This window comes from Cynara cardunculus (genome assembly GCF_001531365.2).
Source record: "Cynara cardunculus var. scolymus isolate 2C chromosome LG 16, CcrdV1, whole genome shotgun sequence".
Taxonomy (NCBI): Eukaryota; Viridiplantae; Streptophyta; class Magnoliopsida; order Asterales; family Asteraceae; genus Cynara; species Cynara cardunculus.
In genome coordinates this window covers 7413097-7428596 of record NC_037543.1, presented here as the reverse complement: position 1 = coordinate 7428596, position 15500 = coordinate 7413097, and the positions used below count along the sequence as shown (strand labels likewise).

The window sequence follows — 15500 nt, the reverse complement described above, 5'->3', positions numbered from 1 at the left end:
GAAGTAATGTGAAGAAAGGCAGAAACAAAAATGGAAAAGATGGATCATAAATCACAGTGTCTGATCGGTTTGAGCTTGGCTCCAAAGTTCAAATGTACCAGGAGGTTCCAGGTTCAAATCCAATGAGGAATAAAAATCCTCTTGCGACCACGGAGGTTCAAATGTGGTGACTCCAGACTATCTGCAAAGCAGGTGGTTGTCCTGGGATTAGTCATCTCGCATAGCGGGTTGGATATCCAGATTAATAAAAAAAGATGGATCATACTAAATCCAAGCCAAAATGGACACGAGATGAGGATTCCAACTGAAACTTCAACCAAAAAAAGCAAACTCTGTAATCAGGAGTACACTAGCTGGAAATAATTACTACTAGGACCAACGGTTCAATTGCATTCATTCCAGACTAGTTGTGTTTGGTGTTGGATCAAATTCGACAATCAACAAGTCTTTCTAAGTGCTCATTGGCTCGGGATTTGAAGCGTTCAGAATGTCGAGCAACGAATCATGTGCCTCCAGTTCATCATGCCACAGTGGAAGCTTATCACCCGGGTAGAAGTTCCTTGTAACCCCCTCCGAGTTTATCTACACAACACACAAAATATGCATCCATCAGAGAGATACCAACCTACTTAAAGATGCATTTGGGTTCTCAAATTTATATACATTTCGTTGTTTTCATTATATAGGTGTATGTATCCAAAGGAACTTACAATGACAGTGCGAACAACACCCCCACTAGCACCATCTCGTGCTATGGCAAGTGAAACAGCCTTCACCACCAGTTGCTGCAACAAATACGAATTAGCCTCAAAAGACATGTTCCAGCATTTCTATTTTTATGTATGGATCTCATTTTTATATCTATCACATGACGTTACCCCTTAAAAGTGCATTTGTTACGCAGGACAGAACAAAAATTTGTTGTTCCACATTTGGCACGACATTAGACCAGGACTGAGTGCTTTTCTGTGCCACCAAAATAGGCAAAACTAAAATCAAGGAGATAGAAACAAGTTCGGTAAATTACCAAACTACCCATGTCAATTTAAAACCCTAAAACCTTTCGCAATTCTTTCACCTACCTATCTCACCCTGGCATGTCCAGTCCCATGCCATTCATTCCAGTCAAGTCCACATACCAAATGCACCCTAAAGGTTTTAAGTTTCTACAGACCCTAGTTGCACCCTAAAAGCATAATAAGTTTAAATGAACAAGAAACTCTTATCAGGTGTACATGGCGATTGCTTATTCGTGGTCAGACATGACATTATATAAATTTGATGTTACCTCAGCTTCATCCTTGGTCATGCCGTCCTTCCAGGCTTGATCGAAGAACCCGTACAAATAACTGGATCCAGATCCTGCAAAACATTAACCACTGAGCTCAACCCGAAATTTACGGTACCAGAAACTCATTATGGGATAGAAATGGAAGTGCTTTGCATGTATATAACTAACATAAGTATATAATATAACTTCTCTTCTCCTCCCTTCACTCCTAAGAATCCATACTTGATATGTTCTAACCAATATATGTAATGTTAACTGTAATCTTATTGATATCAAGTATTAACATACACCAATGAAGTTGGAAATATACAATGTTAGGGTATAAAAAACATAGTTAGAAATGATGATGCCATTTTCAAAAACAGGCATAGTGTTTGACATGATAGTGGCATAAAAGACTTGAAAGCTTAGGGGTTGAATTTAGGGCTGTAAACGAACCGAATCGTTCAGCGAACTGTTCGTGAACCGTTCGGCGGGAAGTTCGTTTATTTAATAAATGAACGGACATGAACAAATTTTTTTTTGTTTAGTTAAACGAACGAACATGAACAAGAGTCCCATTCGTTCATTTATGTTCGTGAACATTCGTCCATTTACCATTCGTTTACGTTCGTCTATATTCATTCGTTTATGTTCGTTTATATATTAAATTTAATATATAATCTTTTATTTATTTACTTTGAATTCAAATAGTATTTATTTATGTTCGTTTAGCCCGTTCGTTTATGTTCGTTTAGCCCATTCGTTTATGTTCGTTCGTTTATGTTCGCTTAGCATGTTAACGAACGAACATAAACGAACACGAACACACCTGATTTCTAAACGAACGAACACGAACAMAAAGATTTTCATTCGTTTACCATTCGTGTTCGTTCGTTTGTTTGGTTAAGTTAAACGAATGAACATGAACAAGCTTCCGTTCGTGTTCGTTCAGTTCGTTTACAACCCTAGTTGAATTTAACAGGCCCGTTCATATCCTGTGAGATAATTTTGCTTTTGAGACAAGAAAATGGTAAAGAAAGGTTTATATACACAACCTAACGGTCAATTAATAATGAATTAATAAATTGCCCATAAGTATCAGGCGGACGGGCAACGTGTGTTAAAAGAAAATGCAAACAAACCTCCAATCGCGAATGGCTGCTCAATAACTGTTCCACCAAGAGGGATCCCATATATTTTCCCCCCTTCATATTTGTCCCAACCCCCAACAATTATACCGGTTTGCAACATGTTCTGTGAAGTTATGAAACAATAAAAAGAATGTTTAGCAAAATGAAAATTCAGCAAAGCATAGCAACTATGAATCGATTGGTAAAAATATATATCTAGCAAGTCACATATAAAGGCATGAAGTGTTAGGAAGAAAATATTAACATGTAATAACCAAATTCAGTCAATAGAAGAGATGGATGAATTTAACTCTTCCTTAGAAAATTTAATTTTTTTACAATGACCTCTGTGTATAAATGTGCCATCATCATCAGAGGCAAGAAGAGTAACCAGCGAATGATAAAAAAAAAATTATATATATATATATATTAAAAAAAGACAGCACATAGGGTTTGACCACCCTCGACCTTGGGAACATTCTTCACCATAACCGACACACAAGGAAGAGATGATATTGGACAAGGTAAAAATTATGTTGTTCCAATATATTGAGGTCAACTGCATAAATCTCTCCCCATCAGGTTACTCCAGAAACAGTCGTAGATTCTACAAGAATGTAGTTCTTAGTTTCATTAATAGCAATTTCGATTGTGTCATCAACTTCACAACTAAATTCGGATAGATTAGGTCCCACTCTGATACTTCAATACTTCTAATTGGTCTCTCTTATCAACATATTGAATTAGTTTGCCATTTAGTTTGATTGAGTTCACATATGATCAAGTCTAAACCAAAACTGTTAGTAAACGAAGCAAGCATTATGCTAGCAATCAGAGAACAAAAGGAATTCAAACCTTGTTGCTGTAAGATAAAAGTCTAACAAGGTTAGCAGCAACTTTCACAGTAGCAGGTTGACCCAGCTGAATCCTGTTGAAAAACACGGGTCAATAAAGATGAATTCAACTTTTGAAATTTAAATCTACTATCATGCATACAACTCAAGCGGATCGACAGATTCTCTGAAAAAACAGGTGCAATAGTTGCCAAAGAAGACAAATGAGACTCCACTTATCATAAATGCCACAAAAATAGTTAAAGCCCACAAAACTATGAAAAATTGCAACTCCAAAGCTTTAGGTTTATGCCACCTAGAAATTACAAGCGGGTGACTATCTCATGCAGAGATTAATTCAAATATGTATAAAAATAAGTAGGGTTCTATAATGCCAAATCAAGCAGGTTTGAAACATCATATGCAACTTATCTTCATGTGCAAGTCTTAGTTTCTCAAATTTGAAACATGTGTGGCTATCTAACTTTACTAATAAAAAAATTTGATGTCTGGTTATCCTGAAAGTTTTGCATGATTTGGATAACATCTCAATTCAAAGAGGATCCCCTTTATATTCTCCTTAGCATTCTTGCAACCCGTCCTTTCCCTCCTTGTATGTCATTAGGCCTACTCTCTTGATATAATGTTCCAAGCACAAACCATAACAATCATTTGCTTTCGAGGACCACAGTTGTCATATAGATAAAGAGGTTTATGGCCACTAGTCTCAAAATCTACTAAGTCTACTGTATTGCTGTCCACTGTCACCAATATCTATATCTTTTCCTAGGGCTAAATCCTTTTTTTGAAGACAGAAGATAACACACAGCAATTTGGTGATTTTCATCCCACCTTCCTTTTGAACTCTTTACAGAAATACACATTCTTCGACTGTGCCCAAGTTATAAGTTGGGTTAACTATCCATCCATGAAAATGGAAGAAAGTCAACCACGTTTTCAGGAGACACTTGACGAGAGATTTTTTCTTTCCATGGTTCCCTCTTTTCTTCCTTTTTAAGAATATCCCTTTTCCCATAGTGTCAAACCGACAAGAAATACGTCATGCTCTAATCACAGTGTTTTTCTTTTATCTCTTAGATACAAAATTTATTTTTTTCTGTTTAAAATAAAACAAAAACTTCTCAAGAGACTTGGGATGGAGAAGAAGGTAGAGAAAAGCATCTTCATTCTGAACACTTAAGATGCTATATTGTTTGTCTACAGAAGTACAAAAAAGTTCATTTTCATAATACTATTTTAAAATATACAATCTGAAACATACAAACAAAAATAGAAACTGAGGGAGACGGAGAGAAGAGAACATGGCCCATGATTCATGTCGAAAGAAACAAATGTGTAAAGGCTTTTTCCAACTTTTGCATTTATACTTCCAGAAAGCATCTCTAAGCCCGTTTGCTTACTACAAACTGTACATGTATAAATCAGATTGAGTTGGGCAAAAGCATAATGCCAATGTAGTTCTGCTTTGATAGTTCTTTCTCAAGAAAAATGACAGACATGATTCACATATGAATGGATATGTTGAAAACTCAACTTGTAATTCAGGCTCAATCGCAACTTCATATATTAGCTTCATAACTATGAATGTTCTATCCATTAACAAAGAGTAGCATCTTCGTGCAGACACCCTTACAAGACATGCTTGTAATAAGCACCAATACATAAATGCTATCGAAGTTCGAGACTCCCAATCCCCATTCCACCTCAAGGCTGGTTTCTCTTGAAGAGAAAGAAAGATTATGTCGCCTCATGTTATCCTTCTGTCACCAATAAATTGTCTCTCATAATAAACCATGCTAGAAACCTAGAATTGCTAGGAGAAAGAATACCTACGATAATTGCCACTTATACTCGTATAAAGAACATACGATTCAGTAGTGCATACAGTAACATGTGAGTTAGTAGCGCATACAGACATACAGACATTTAGCTCAACATTTAACCAATATAAGAGCAAGAAGAAGCAATGAGTAATCTACTCACGTGTGCTGATGAAGAAAATATCTAACGTAATCCGAGACAATTTGAGAATCTGCGGCCTGCAAAACCAACAAGCCATTTGTTAACTTTGAATGTGTTCCCCAAGAAAGATCTAGCGCTTGTACATCAGGGACAACTGCCCCTGTTTCCCACATGTCATTGCACTTAATAACCAATCTACAGTTTGAAACTTAATGATACATATTTTATTTAAACCCCAAAAATCCACGCTCTGCCAAAATTTATATGCCTTTGGTAGAAAAACATGCAATTGTTCTACTAGCCTTCTAGGAATTGGCCTGGCATGTGATATACTTACTCTCTTATAGCAGTAACACAAAAGGCTGTGTGTTCGAATCTGATCTACAATATTATCATTAATGAGTTCCAATTTAAGTATTTCATTACAATAATTTAGCCCGACAGACAGTAAGGTCATTAATAAACCAGGTACTCAAGTCTCACACCCTTGATGTAACAGAATATAATACCTACACAAATATATAAGGAATATGAGCCAAACAATTCAAACTGAAAAGGGGATCAATCATATGAAAAACCAAATGTGTAAAGAACTGGACATTTCATTGTAAGACACATATCAAGTGAAAAAGAACTACTTGAAGTGAACTTCTCCACTCTCATAATTGTCTTCTTTTGTCAAAGACGGTTAAGTTCATTCCATCTTCTTCTCACAGCCTTGAGAAGTTGAGATTGACCATTTCAGATTGCAAAATGAAATACAAGCTTACAATCAAATATGCAAAACAAACAATAACTTGTTCTGTGACACAAATATCACTAGAATTTTTTTAAGAATTGTACAAACTATCAAGGGATCATGCTTATGGGTCACAAGATAAGAGCTTAAAGCTAAGTTTTATACAACGACATGAAGGCATATCAAGATCAATGCTTGCATCCAAAGGAAGATGGGCAAAAGATGGACATACCACGTATGTGCCCAAAATGAGAAGCAAAAAAGGACAAACTATCCAGGCAGTCACACATAGGACTCTGCAGTGGTCCAAACCAGACCGAACCAGAACCAAAAGGGGTTCACTACAAATAGGAATGCACATAAGAACATTATCCATGTCCAGAGACCTTAAGGGCTAACCTCTTTATGTTATTCTTTTGTTGTGTTTTCTTATCTTTATAATTTCTTTTGGGGTTCATTTAAGGATGACAACTAGGTGTTCATAAAAATATTGTCGCTGACTCGCTGTTGAACTCTATCATAACTTGGTTGGTATTATGCCCCAATGACGTTAAAAGTTCGGTTTGGGCCACACTTTCAGATAGAGTCACACAGACAACGTAACGAAATCAAGAATATCAACAACGATTTAATGTCTAATCTGCAATGATAAGCATACTCACCAACTAAACCTATGAATTATAAAGCACAATTATAGCAAGAACAACAAAATTCAAGCACTAGAGAACATACCGATCCAGAGCGACATATGTAGACATTGTCAGTCAGCTGTGTGATCTTATCAGACGCTCGATTGGCCACATACATCCCTAATTAAGAGGATATTTAGCCAATAAAACAGTATAAAGATTAAAACAAATAAACCAACAAGGTCGGTATTGTCTGTGTATAAATGACAAAAAAGAGAGCTCATTTTACCGGTGCTGGTTCGGGAATCGGCGCCCAGAACAACTCCGCCGTTGTAAGTAACACCGATGATCGTGGTTCCCATGGAGTGAGGAGCGTTAACATCCGCAGTAGCATCGTGATCCATAGTTGTACTGGCAAAGGTTTCTCGGAAGCAATGAAGAAAAAAGCCCTAGCTTGTAGTTGTAGCAATTTGTTGCTTCTCTTCTCTTTTACCGATTTGGGAGTAGCATCCTGACTTTTACAACAAGTTATCCACCCCTCAACTTATGATGTTTTCTCAATTTACCCCCTCACACTTTCGATTTGTTGAATAAACCCCCTACACTACATTATATTCCACAATCAACCCCCGCTTAAATATTTCATCCAATTAATTGATTCATCAACGTGTTATGTTTTCATATAAACTCATCAAAACAAGCTATAAATATTTAAAAGATTTATTAGAAGGATACTCGCACAATATAATAAGATATATTTCAATTTTATTGTTTTGTTTTCTTTTTTGGTCTATATTGATGTTATAATATGGATTTACGTGGTTTTGAGCAAATAATAATATTTTTCTTAATAAAATATAAATTTGAAGATATCATAAAATTTAAAAAATTTAAAAGTTTTCATTTTTTATGTAATGACTTTAATTCAATTTTTTATTTTATAATTTAATTTAGGTTTAATGACGAAGTAATTTATTTTTTAATGAAGATAATAACTAAGTTTTTCTATTAGAGTTCAATAATTATTCTAATTATATTTTTAATTTCATATTTAAAATAATAACTTTATCCTATAGATTTTTTTTTTTTTTGAGTTCCAAGGCAATGTCGTTAGGAATGTCGTTAGGAATGTGCTTAGGTTTATTTTTGAAGCCGCTACCAACAGGTATGATCCCCCCCAGAACAACGTTTTATATTTATCTATAGTTATTTATACGGATTCAAACATAGAGCTTAATAAGTTGTACTTACGTACAATTTACGATCTTAAATTTTAAGTAATATACATCAATAAATAGTGATTCATATATAAAAAATGGTTTTAAGAGTTTTTATCAAATACTTTATAATATAGTATAGATAAGTAGGTCTTATTTAATTTTTCGTCTTTTAATATATATTCAACATTAATTTATATTTTTTTATGCTATTACTTATCATAAAAAGCTATAAATTATCATAAAACATTATGCCTATTCAATAAAAATGTATTAATTAACATAAGTTTATTGAAAAAAAATTAAGAAAACCTTAAAATGAACATAATTAAATCACGGTACAAACTAATAAATTCCTATTAATAATAACTGGAGTGGGTAAAAAAGATACGTCACATATCAAGTAAAACTAGTAGTTTTCTTTACGAATTATAGAATATTGGGTCAGGTTGACCCCTAAACACTTTTTTTTAATCTTATAAATAATTATACTGCAGGTCTTACTGTAACTGGTTTATCTGAAAATATACAATTTGATTCAAAAACTTTATTTTATTGATCATTCTCGTACCCGCTCCTCTAGCTAATTATCCACCATTTCCAAGTGGATAAGGATTTTTGTTGATGACTCTAAAACTGGCCTAGAAAGCAATTTGAGAGTCTGCTTAGCTCAGAGGTTAGAGCTAAATATTAAACAATGATATTTATTTTTATTGTTCATGCCTTTTTTGTTCATGGTTCGATATTCTGGACATAAGTAAGCAGTTATTATTGTATCGACCCAAAACCTCGCTAATTTACATCTAGGTTTTACATTTCAACACTATAAGCAACCCCCAAATTTATACAAGCAAAACAACTACTATACATGCTCTACTTGTGCAACCAAAGTTCACATTGAATATACACAAAAATAGAGAAGCCTATAGAAAGCTATTTGCATACATCTTACTCCCAGGACCCCACCTCCAAGTAGGATTTACTGGGTTCGTTTGTTTTGGTTTTTACGATGTCAGGGTCTGCCACCAGCAGCTACCTTCTTCGGATTTTGAGATCCACCATCGCTAGAAGATCCGGCTTCTGATACATCATCAACATCTGAGGAGTTCGGGGGATTGTCTGAGAAGTCATCACTCTGCAGCTACGGATCTGCAGATAATCGAGTTACAAAAAAGAACGGGCAAAGAACACAGAGTTTGATCAGATATCGAATCAAAATGAAATTAGATCACAAATATCATAGCAGATACTCAATTTTACAAACCATATTAACATTTATTTAGATTAATAATTTCAAGCTAAAATTTGATCTATGCTCATTGTCATCATTGCAATTACTGATGTCATTGATTTTTGTCCATCAAGATTTCCACAGTTTGGCGCTAACTAACGGTATTTTAGACATTCGGATACTCAAAAACAGTCCTTAAACTCTGCTCCAGTTCAAGCGATGCAATTTTTTGTGGGAATGAGAGCGTAAAAAGCAACAAGTAGCATTGGACAAGCAAATCACAACTGGAATCATCATCAGGGTGCGTTTGGTATGCAGTACATGACAAAACATAATATTTGGATCAATATTAGACTGAGACAAAACGGGATTGCTGGCACAAAAATTAGGCAGATGCTACAAGATTGATAAATTAGCATCTTTTAAACATGCAGTATAAATGCACAAAATATAAGATAACCGTGATGGAATCAAATTGAGAATATAGAAAAAGCACCTTCAATCTTGAGGAGACAATTCTTAACATTCTTGATGCAACCATTGCAATGCAAGTTCATCTCCAACGCGATCTCTACCAACTTCAGTGTCTATAGCACACATCACATGTGAATTAAGTCACTAGAAATTCTATAAACCCAAGTACAAGTATCCAAAAGTATATAGACTACATCTGGGAATTGTTTACACATATATACCCGATTGAAATAACGTTTAATGATGCCAATGATATATACACATATAGATCAATCTACTGGTATTCAAGGAGCTGTTTGGCAATTGCTGAATGGTTTGGTGCATGATTTAGTGGTCAGAATGATTAAAAGGCTTTCATGATATAGTGCAAAATGAAATATAATTGTTTGGTAATTGTGTACAATGAAATTAGGGCTCTTAATGGTTAAGGGAGATACATGATATAAAATCATTCAGAGGGTTTTAGAACCATTAAGAGACAGACTTTTTTTTTTGCCAAACAAGATTCACCTCTTAACGATTCAGAGGTTGCCTCTTAAGGGAACTATTAAGGGTAACTACTGTTACAACAAATGGTAACTACTGTTGCAACAAATGCACTTGTTAGAGAGAAAAGGGGAGAGAATTGCATTGCCGAACCCGATGATTTAGGAATTTACTGCATTAGAAACCAGACTCGCCCATCTTGTTTTACCTTCGGGGCCGTTTACCAACACAAATTTTGAAAGCGCTAACCGGGTAAGAGCGGTGTCTAGGTTAGCACTGATCACTGACCAATTAAGAGCCCCTCCCTTAGCTTACCATGTCAGCATCATGGACCAATAAGAGGGGCTTGGTAAACATCTCTGACAGGGTAAGCGGGTAGGAGGTGGTAAGCAGATAATAAGTAGATTGCCTGCTTCTAAGGTGCAGGACCACCCGTGCAAATTACATATTCTTTGAATACGAATTAGGTATTACTAAACAGATTTTATGGGATCCTAAAACAGCCGTCCTACTCCTTGAAATGGAGGTCATCTCTGTGTACATCCACCCCCAAACCCCACTTCCGGGTGGGCATAATGGGATCGTTTCGTTTCGTTTGGTTCATTTTGTGGGATCCTAAGTGCATATGGGATGGGATTTGCAGATGTTATTAAAGAAGCACAAGAGCCTTAACCTGCAGCTTATGGCCATGCATCATCATAGATGGTGCATAGCACAGAAACCAAATAATTAGAAGGCATGTCATAGATGTAATATAGCTCATCTTTTCAAATTTGTAAAGAATGCCATGAATTTAACTTACCCGTTAACAAAAAGGCTTCTAGATTCACCGAAATCCAATCTCACGGCTTAAATCTTCTCTGTTTTTTCCTCCACCACGAAGCACCAACTCTTCTTTTGCAACCATTCAATCATCCTTCATCCAAGTTATCCACGATGCTCGATCTATATTCATCTCTTTTTAATCGAAACATTTTTTCATTTAGTTCATCTAGCTTCACTCATTGACTGCAAATTTTCGTTGTAATTCGGTCACCAGAAGATTATTCCCTTCATTCATGGCAGCACGTATAAGAATACCATAAGTTCTTGCATCGGGTGACAACCCGTAACTCTTTAAATTACTAAAAACCTGATAGGCTGCTCCAAGCTCGCGATTCTTGCAAAGAACGACCATAAGAGTATTAATGGTCACCATTGAAGGGTGTGGACCATGAGAGATCATATGTTCAAAAAGCTTTAAGCAATCGTTAATGTTGCCAATATTGCAAAAATATTGCATTAAACAAGTGAAACCCACAACATTTAGCTTAACACCTTCATCTTCCATCAGGTTGAGAACCGTCTGAACCATTATAGAGTCGCCCCTTTTACACGCAACTGACAACACCGTGTTGAAAGATACCATGTCAGGCCGCTTTCCAGGCCACTCAACACGTTCAAAGAACTCTAGAGCTTTATCCACGGTTTTCTCCTCACAAATTCCTTTCAAAATCGTGTTGAATGTTATGTTGTTTGGCTTGATACCATCTTTTTCCATACAACTAATCATAAACAACGATTCTTTAAATTCACGAGCACGAAACAAACAATGGAGGTACACATTATAAACTGCAACATCCACATCACTATCGCTCGATACAATATCCCGCAAAAGATTGAGAGCAATCCCTATATTACCCCTTTTGAGTAGTCCTGAAAAAGCAGTAGCTGTATAGTTATCTGGAGAAAGACCCTTTTGATAGATGGTATGATAAAGATTGTAAATTTCAAGAACCAGATTTTTGTGAGAAAGTGCACGGAGAATTATGTTATACGTAACAATATCCGGATCAAATCCTTTTTTTTCCATTTCTCCCAATGCGCATAATGCCTCTTTTATTCTTCCGCCATCACACAAACACTTAATAATCGTGGTGTACGTTTTAATGTTAGGATAGCAACCACCATCAACTTCCATTATCCTCAAACAACCAGAAGCCTCCTTAAATAACCCTTTTTGACCAAACCCATAAACAAGAGCGGTATATGAACACACATTATGTACAAGACCCTTCTTCTTTAAAGAACAAAAAAAGGCTAACGCACCACTGATCTGATCAGACTTGCACAAAGACCATAATATCGGGTTGTAAACATATGGACTCTGAAAATTGCCTATCTCCAACAGCTTAAAGAACACGACGCAAGCATCACGTGTCATCCCACATCGGCTAAGGCTATTAATTAACAAAATCACTTTCGGTTCCGTGGGAATGTAATTCAACCCCAGCATCAAATCCAGCACTCTAAGTCCATCTACTAACTCCATGGAATCCAAACATTTCTTAAGCAAATTCGATAAACAACTAAACGAAGGCGTAAAGCCATAATTACACATTTCCACAATAACTGAAATAGCAACTTTTGATTCCCCAAGAAGACTCAAACCCTTCAAGAAAGTATTGAAAGTTGATGCATTTGGGTGTAATTCAACCCTTTTCATTTCAAAGTATAACCCACAGAGATCATGTAAACCCACTTTATTCGACTTCAAATAACAATTTATCAATGAATTGTAATCATATACCGTTGGCTTACCAGATACATTTCTCATGAGATGGAAAATCTCTAGTGCTTTACCAATACTACCTGACCTGGTTAAATTCTGCATTTTTGTCCTCAATTCACCATAATTTGGGCAATGGGGATTGTCTTCTTCTGCCATATCTAGTGATTGAACAACAGAAGATGATGATGATGATGAAAGAGACATGAATTGAGAGAAAAACTGAACCTTTTTACAAATTCTCTTAACTGGGAAAAAGATCATTGTTGGAGAACCCACACTAAGAAATTACTAGCGTGTAACAAGGGCCAAAGACCCATGCTTAGTTCTTGATGAATTGAAGCAGTTAACGATAAAAGAGTACTCTGGATTGAAATGGGTATGAATGTGTTTGCAGTAATTAGCTGAATAACAACATAGAATTGAGACCTGAAGTCAATAAGGACATGGACGCAGAAAAACGAATCGAAACCGAAGCTAATGATGAAGAGAAGAGAAGAGAAAAGAAAATTGAAAAGGGGTTAGGGTTCGTTGAATTGATTTGGGTTTGTGGTCTTCTAACCTTTTCCCGCCACTCTGTCTGCCGGAGAAGAAAGCATAAACCCTAATCGAAAACTTATCTTGACAGTAAAACCCCAAGAAAAACTTGATTAGAGTGGCTAGGATTATGAGCATTCTTTGCATATATGGCCATTGCCCAACATGAAATTGCAAGACTTGAAAGCTTATTTGCGTATACAGGCTGCTAATGATGCAAGGGGCATGGCCGTATAGGTTTCGTGCTCGGTATACAAACTTCTTTTTTCCTTTTTTAAGCCACACTATTTGGTGTTTTTGATTGTTTATTTAAAATTATTTATTGTTTTCTATAAAATCACTTATTTATACTATATTCTAAAGTATTTGACAAAAACTTTTAAAAATTATTTTTTATGTATAAAATACTGTTTATTAATGTATATTACTTAAAACTCAAGATTGTAAGTAGATTGTGCATAAGTACAACTTATTAACACTCCATATCTGAATTCGTGTAACTAATTGCAGATAAACATAATCAAATACAGGATAAACATATCATTTTAAATATAAAAATATAAAATATAATTAGGATAATTATTGAGTTCTAACAGAATACTTAATTATTTATACTATATTATAAAACATTTGATAAAAACTCTTAAAAATAATTTTTTATGCATGAAATACTGTATATTTATGCATATTACTTAAAGTTCAAGATTACAAGTAATTATGTATAAGTACAATTTATTAAAGCTCTATGTTTGAATTCGTGTAACTAACTGCGGATAAACATCTCATTTTAAAATATAAAAAATCTAAAATATAATTAAGATAATTATCGAGTTTTAACAAAATAATTAACTATTATATTTATAAGAAAATTATATTACTAAACCAAATATAAATTACTTCGTTATTGAACTTAAATTAAATTATAATTAAAAAAATTTATTTAAAAAACAAAAAAAGAGAAATTTTAAATAGTTAATTTGATACTAATATCGATATAATTTTGTCATATTTTTATGATATCTTCAAATTTATATTTTATTCAAAAATAAAAACATAATCGTTTTTTCAAAATCACATAAGACCATATTATAACATCAATTAAGATAAAAAAAAATGAAATATTAAAATCAAGATGTATCTCGCTGCATTGCGCGAGTACCCTTCTAGTCAATTTATTATAAGTCAAGAGGATTTAACTTTTTCAAAAACTCCTTATTACCGGTTTGGCACTGGTATAAGTTATTTATCCAAACACTCAAAAGTGTTTATTACCGATGACACACCGAAATAAGTCAACAAGTTGTTTTTATAAGTAATCCCAAACACCCAATATATATATATATATATATATATATACGAAAAATAAAGTCGAACATACTTCTGACCTTTACGTTGTGGAAAAATAATGAAAATTTACTTCTAAAACAAAACTTTCCTTCCAAACGTGTGAGGAAAAGAAAGACATTAAATCATTTTTAAAAATTAATATAATTACAAAATTACTCAATCTTTCATTCTAAAAGATATATTTATAAAGGGTATATTAGTAAAAATGACATTTTTTTTTCTTTCGTTTCACTCTTATTCAATAACATGAAAAATTATTTTAGAAAAAAAAACTATTTTCTTTCCATTTCTTTTCTCGTCAATTACGAAAACATAATGTTAGTGAGGTTTAAACTTTCGACCTATTGAGATACACAAATATTATTACACTTACATTAAGAGCAACTTCAACCCCAACATCAAAAAGACTGTAAATTGGTGGGGCTATGGACACCAAAAATCACCTCATCTCCATAAAAACGATATTTATGTCGTTTGAACATTAGGCTGACATATTTATCATTTCTTTCGTGTCACGGGCAAACTTAATTTTTCTTTGTCATTCGGCATGTTTAAAAAACTAGCAAATTAGCTATTTTAGATTGGAGTTGCAAAGGCCTTTTTTATTTCCTCTTCTCAAAGCTATCCATCCCTTTTTTGGATGGGGTAATTGCGGATTTCTTTTACTTTTGTTTTATTTAACAGCCTTAATTTTCATTGATTCATGTTTATGTATGATGTTTTGTAGAATTCAGATCTAACAGTAAATCAAGAACAAATCATAATTGAAAGAGATTGAAGATGAAGATGATGAAACCGGCCAGATTAAATTGTTAAAAGCAAAAAATTACAATCTCTCTCTCACACAGTTAATCGACTCTCATTGGAATGACTAAAATGAACAACAGAAATTATCAACTTTAATTCTAAGCTCATGTCACCTATTTATATATAACATTTAAAAGTAAAGTCCAATGTCCTTAAGCACAATTACATGAATATTACAATATAATACAAAATAATTGACTTTATAAAACTTTCATAAACTTAGGCCTATTTTAGTCCGTAACCTCATAATTATTGTTGGCCCACAA

General features: G+C 34.2%; 2 protein-coding genes across 2 annotated transcripts; both read right to left on the bottom strand.

Annotated features, from left to right (window-relative positions):
• Positions 1-241: 241 nt before the first annotated feature.
• On the bottom strand, positions 242-7082 carry LOC112529400 (proteasome subunit beta type-6). The gene is made up of 8 exons (XM_025140671.1): positions 6877-7082; positions 6691-6767; positions 5241-5296; positions 3259-3331; positions 2416-2527; positions 1289-1362; positions 711-785; positions 242-582 (listed from the first exon to the last, which is right to left on the bottom strand). The coding sequence occupies exons 1-8, from the start codon at positions 6989-6991 to the stop codon at positions 451-453; spliced, it is 714 nt and encodes a 237-aa protein (XP_024996439.1). The 5' UTR covers positions 6992-7082; the 3' UTR covers positions 242-450.
• Positions 7083-8589: 1507 nt separating this feature from the next.
• LOC112529881 (pentatricopeptide repeat-containing protein At1g63070, mitochondrial-like) lies at positions 8590-13142 on the bottom strand. Its single transcript, XM_025141307.1, has 3 exons — positions 10798-13142; positions 9532-9622; positions 8590-8953 (listed from the first exon to the last, which is right to left on the bottom strand). Exon 1 carries the CDS (start codon positions 12805-12807, stop codon positions 10993-10995), a length of 1815 nt encoding a protein of 604 aa, XP_024997075.1. The 5' UTR covers positions 12808-13142; the 3' UTR covers positions 8590-8953; positions 9532-9622; positions 10798-10992.
• Positions 13143-15500: the final 2358 nt, after the last annotated feature.